This window comes from Phaethon lepturus, unplaced genomic scaffold (assembly GCF_000687285.1).
Source record: "Phaethon lepturus isolate BGI_N335 unplaced genomic scaffold, ASM68728v1 scaffold47290, whole genome shotgun sequence".
Classification (NCBI taxonomy): Eukaryota; Metazoa; Chordata; class Aves; order Phaethontiformes; family Phaethontidae; genus Phaethon; species Phaethon lepturus.
The window spans coordinates 628-6086 of NW_010514974.1; the positions used below are offsets into that span (position 1 = coordinate 628).

General features: G+C 40.8%; 1 protein-coding gene across 1 annotated transcript; it reads right to left on the reverse strand.

Annotated features, from left to right (window-relative positions):
* Nucleotides 1-1069: 1069 nt before the first annotated feature.
* Nucleotides 1070-4395, reverse strand: LOC104626580 (leucine-rich repeat and fibronectin type III domain-containing protein 1-like protein). The gene is made up of 2 exons (XM_010294530.1): nucleotides 4379-4395; nucleotides 1070-2471 (listed from the first exon to the last, which is right to left on the reverse strand). The coding sequence occupies exon 2, from the start codon at nucleotides 2447-2449 to the stop codon at nucleotides 1070-1072; it is 1380 nt and encodes a 459-aa protein (XP_010292832.1). The 5' UTR covers nucleotides 2450-2471; nucleotides 4379-4395.
* Nucleotides 4396-5459: the final 1064 nt, after the last annotated feature.

Here is a 5459-nt window from a genome sequence, read left to right on the forward strand (position 1 = left end):
TTCCCTAGGGAACTGCTTACTAAAGCAGCATATATGAACCCAAACTTCCAGGTGTATTTCTGGAGCTATTAGACGTCATTCTCCTTTTGCTTACTCCACTCCAAACTTTAGTGCAAGCAGTACATTACAAAAATCATTATCACTCAGTTTAGAGAAGTTATCATCCTTACCAAGTACACAACTATGAAATATTAAATCCGAATCAAATGCTAGCTCCTACTTTAAAGTCATTCTACCCCTCCCTATCCCTTCCACCCCCAGTTAATTACAAACAAAAGCCTATAGAAAGGCATAAAGCCAATAAATAGAAAGGCAGGTAATCAGAAACTCAACCACCCCTGCAGTGAGGAGCGGCTATAAACTTAATCTGCATGCTGTCCACTGAGATTTAATATCAAATAGTTATTCCCAAGTAGATTTCACCAAAGAATAAACTCCAGCATACAAATGTGAGATCCACACAAAATACATAATCTAAAACTTTCTGTGCAGTGGCCAATTCATACCAGGGAGTTTTGTCCCCATGACACCACAAAAGTGGAGAAAAGGAAGCACTCAGCGACTGATACGGGCTGAAGGTTTGGCAGAACATAGCACGGCCATATCCATAGAGGCAGAATGTTCCTTTGGGCATCGCGCAACTTTGGGCATCTTGACTTTTTCTCTCTTCCCCATATTTTTAAGTAAAATAATTACACTTAATCAGCATAAAAGGTAACTAAAATCTCCATCTCAATTTCCTTAAATGTTAACAACTAAGATATTGCTCATCAGCTTCTCTTGGTCCATTAAACTGGACTATGAAACTTAATTATCTCTGTAAAGAGTTTAGAGATCCTCAAGAGGCAGCATAGAAGCAGATGTATTATTAGTTTTAATAGTGTAACTCCTCAACAACAGGAGTTTAACGAGCAAAGTCTAAGGCAGCCATTGTCTCCTCATCCCCTCATTTATAGTCATTGCTTGCAAGATCGCTCTCATGACACAGAATACCTCAAACTACACTATCCTTTTTTCTTACTTCCACTACCTGCTTCACCGAGGTATGGACATGGGTCTGTGAGCAGGGTTACCTGTACACTAGTATGTCGTCAGCAGAACTGTTATACTGAATCTGGTACATTCGAATCCCAGGGAGGTGATGCTGAGAAGGCCACTGGATAAGAGCGGAGGATGATGTTAGCTCAGCAACCACAACCACCTTCTCCTGCTGAGCCTTCGTTTCATTTGGAAAGCTCGACTTAGCAGATATGAGAATATCTGAGGGGCCAGGCTCCGTGTCTTTATCGCAGTTGGTGCTGTTAGCAAGGTTAGGGTACGGGGTAACAAGGAGTTCGACTGGAGCTGTCGACTCCCCTGCAGCGTTTGATGCTATGCAGGTAAACGTGCCCTTGTCAGTCAAAGAAGTAACCAAAATATCCAGAGTACCATTCTCATAAGAAATAGTCCTAGAAGTGTTAGAGACCAGCTTCCCATCGGGTGAGATCCAGCGAACATAGGGATCTGGATCACCAACAGCTTTGCACTTTAAAGAGGCGCTTTGGCCTTCTGTCACTGTTAGTTTTGGGGTTCGGTGCGTTATCATCGGGGGTTCGCAGACAAATTCCTCCTCTTTAATAGACCAAAAGTATTTGCCCATCAGCTCTGGTGGTGAGGCGCAGGTTTCTAGATCATCTTCTCTGGTGAGACGTCTCAGCCACACGAGTTCACAGTTGCAGTGCAAAGGATTCCCTCCAAAGCTAAGCACCAGGGACGACAGCGGAGATCCTTTAGACTTGGCATACACTGGTATTCTGGAAAACAAAGGATCAGGAGGGATCTTTTTCAACTTGTTGGAGGTCATGTCTAGACGGGCAAGTTTGTGAAGGTTTGAGAAGATTCCTTCTGGCACAAACTCAATGAGATTATGATCCAAACTGACCGTGTTGACATTAGAAAGTTTGGCAATTGTTTCCCAAGGAACGTTAACGAGATTGTTGTAGGACAGATCCAGGTCTTCAATTGTTTCAATGAAGTCATCCAATGACCCAGGAGAGATATAGTTTAATTGATTGTTACTGAGTATTAAATGCCGAAGGTTAATTAAACCTTTGAAATGATCTTCACTGATGTAAGTCAGTCTATTACTATCCAAGTGTAAGGCGTGAAGGCCTTTAAGATCAAAAAATGCATAAGGCATGATTTCACTTATTGTATTCCTTGATAGTGTCAAATGAATTAGATTAGTCATGTTTGCAAAATCTTTTCTCCTAAGTGTAGTGATAAAGTTATCCATTAACCTTAGTTCTGCTGTTCTCCTGTCAATACTGGGGGGCACAAAGAGAAGCCCCGTCTTCGTACAGAGAATTGTGAAGGATGGAGACAGGTTTTGACACATGCATCTTTTGGGACACATCATGGCCTTCACGGCTGTACTAATAACCAGTAGATAGACAACCAGCCTTTCCATCGTAAGAAAAATAACAGACCTAAAGGGGAAAGAAAAAGAAGAAATCAATGTAAATATATTTTAATTGGGCATTAGAAGTGGGTTTACATTCAAGTTTTCATTACAAGTCCACCTGTGCAAACTGGAAACACCTTCTGAGACAATAACAAAATTATCTGCTAATATTAACTTGGATGCTTTTACAGCTAAGAGCTTCTAGTTCTGCTGTGCTAGTTCGGCTCTGCTCTCCTCCTGACCAGCAACACCTACGACTGACTGTGAGGCAACAGTCCATTACTGCTGCTGCTCTGGGATGCACTGACAGAGTTATCTACTTACCAGCAGCCCTTCACAACCAACAGTTGTACTTGAATAGGTGGAACAAAGCAAGATGTGAAGCTGATACTTGGTGAGAGGAACGTGAGGGGGAAAAGAAAATAAATATACAAGATTTTTTAGGCTACAAGTACCATCTACATAACTTTCTGCACGCACATCTGACTGTTTGCTGGGGCTAGAACCTAATTTCAACCTGCATGTCACTTCATTACTTTGTCATTATGCTCCCCTCACTGTTTTGCCATTAATGTTGGACATTCTAGATGTCCAACAATATATTTGTCTTAGCCCTCAAGCTTATCTATACCCCTCCTAAGGGTACTAAGGAGGGGTATAGATAAGCAGCGAGCTCTATGCAGAAATGCATGTTTTAAGGACAAGTTGTGGGGTTTTTTTCCGCCAGGAGGTGGCAGGGGTCTAAAACTTCTACAGCAAATGAGAAGGAGGAATGCCTTCAAAAGCATTTCTGAAAAGCAAGGCTGTGTTCAATCAGAGAAGCAGGTATATATATATTTTTTTTTTTTCTGTGCAGCGCAGGTAGCAGCTTTAGAAAATTTAGAAAAATTAATTTCATAATTGCACGTGGGTTTGTTCAATGAAATTATCTCTGTGAAATCTCGTGTATGGCAAGTTATTTCCTATTTTATCTGAAGCGCTTGCCTGCTATACAGGCAGGGTAGATTTCCATTTCTACTTTACCTCCAGCTGGCTGGAAAATTGCTAAGTGTGGTGACTCAAGCAACCATAAAGGCTAAAACTCCCAACCTGCAATGTAAAGGACTCAAACTCTGTGTTTCGTGCGAGTGTCCTGGTACAAACCAATTCCAAACTCCACCTGGCAAATCCTACTCCAAAAGAAGGGTAGCAGTCTTTTTGCAAATAAGCAGACATAGTTTCACTTCACATATAAGCTCCAGCACACTAGAGATCACAGCTGATTAAAGTTAGTTCCACATGACAATTCCTTCATACAGTGGGTAAACGCAGTGTAAAAATAATCAACTATTGCCTTTGAGAACAAGCAATGCAACACAAGACATGGTCCTCAGTTTAGCACAAAGTTGGGGACAACAGTATAATCTGCTGAGTCAGCTGTCTGTAAAAGAGATTATCAAAGCCTTTGATTACAAGGGCACAATTTGCTATAAGTCATCAGATTCCTACAGTATGCTTGTTTGTGGGTTTGGGGGTTTTTTGGGTTTTTTTTGTTTTGGTTTGGTTTTTTTGGTGGGGGGTATTTTGTTTTGTTTTACTTTAATGATTTCCATGAGTTAGAGCTCCTTTACAGGGCAACAGATCTTTAAGATATAGAATTACCGTATCACAGTTGCAGAGTCTGGAAATCAGTTTGGTTAGATCACAGAGGGGAAAAAAAAGTTATTAAAAATCAACCCATTGCTTATACAGTATTATTACTTCAATTTGGAGAGCATGAAACTCAGTCTAAACCATACACTTGCTTTTGAACCAATGCTGTGCATTCACTTATTAGAGGTTAATCTTTAGGTCTGTGCAATTCTGATCAAGCCTCTGCAAAATATTTTGCAAAAAAATTTAAAAAGAGACAAACCAGTCAGTCGATCTCTCTCCAAAACCTATGAATAGTTAGAGCACAGGCAGTATGAGAGGCTGAGAGGACATGGCTTAACCAGCCTGGAGAAGAGAAGGCTTCAGGGACACCCTGTAATAGGAACCTTCTCATACCTCCAAGGAGTTTATCAGGGAGATGGAGCCAGGCTCCATCACAGTGGTTTATGATGGGAGATCAAAAGACAAGGGGCAGAAATTAATACAATTAAGGTTCAAGCTGGATACGAGGTAAAAAACCTTTTCACGGTGAGGACCGTGAAGCAGGTCATCCAGAAAGGTTGCAGGACCTCCCTTCTGGGATGAGGTGACTGGACAAAGCCCTGACCCCAGAGCTGATCCTGCTTTCAGCACGAGATGGGACTACAGACCCTCTGAGGCTTCTTCCCACCCACGTTAATCCTATGAACTGTGAATAACTCCACATTTTTCACATCTCAGCTGTAGCTCTACAAACCATGGCCTCTGCCTGTCTGATTTAGTGCTGGTTTCAAATTCCAATTCTGAACATCACTTTTTATATTTGAGAGTGTCAGTTCTGTGTAGAAAATGATAAATTTTCTGTTAAGAACAACTGAGTTATAGGAAAACAAATCCTACAATAGAGTTTGCACAAAGCTTATCTCACTTTATACTCATAATCTTTTCTAATAAGCACCCTCTTAGTAATGTCATGCTCCCTGATCGTTTTTTCTCAACAGCTCTTACGATATTTAACATAGTGCATGACAAGCTTTATCTTTCAAATATTTGCTTTTTTAAGAAACACACTTCTACTGTCACTCCATCCTGCGCTCCGAACTCTTCTTGCCTCTAAATGGCTCCATCTTTTCACTTCTGCTAGGTACAAATGATTAACGGATGTGCAATTATCCAAAAACAGGCTGCTGTGCAATATGGTAGTTCCCTTCTTTTGTCATTAGCAAATATTAATGCAATTTTAATGGATTAACCGCCAACTGGGCTGTAAGAAACCAGTACAAAACCACCTCACTTAAACTGTTATTCTGTTAAAAATTAATTAAATGTTACTAATGTGAAACCATGGCACTAAAATTAGCCAACAACGAACATAGTGCAATTACTCTTGCAGACTATGTAACAC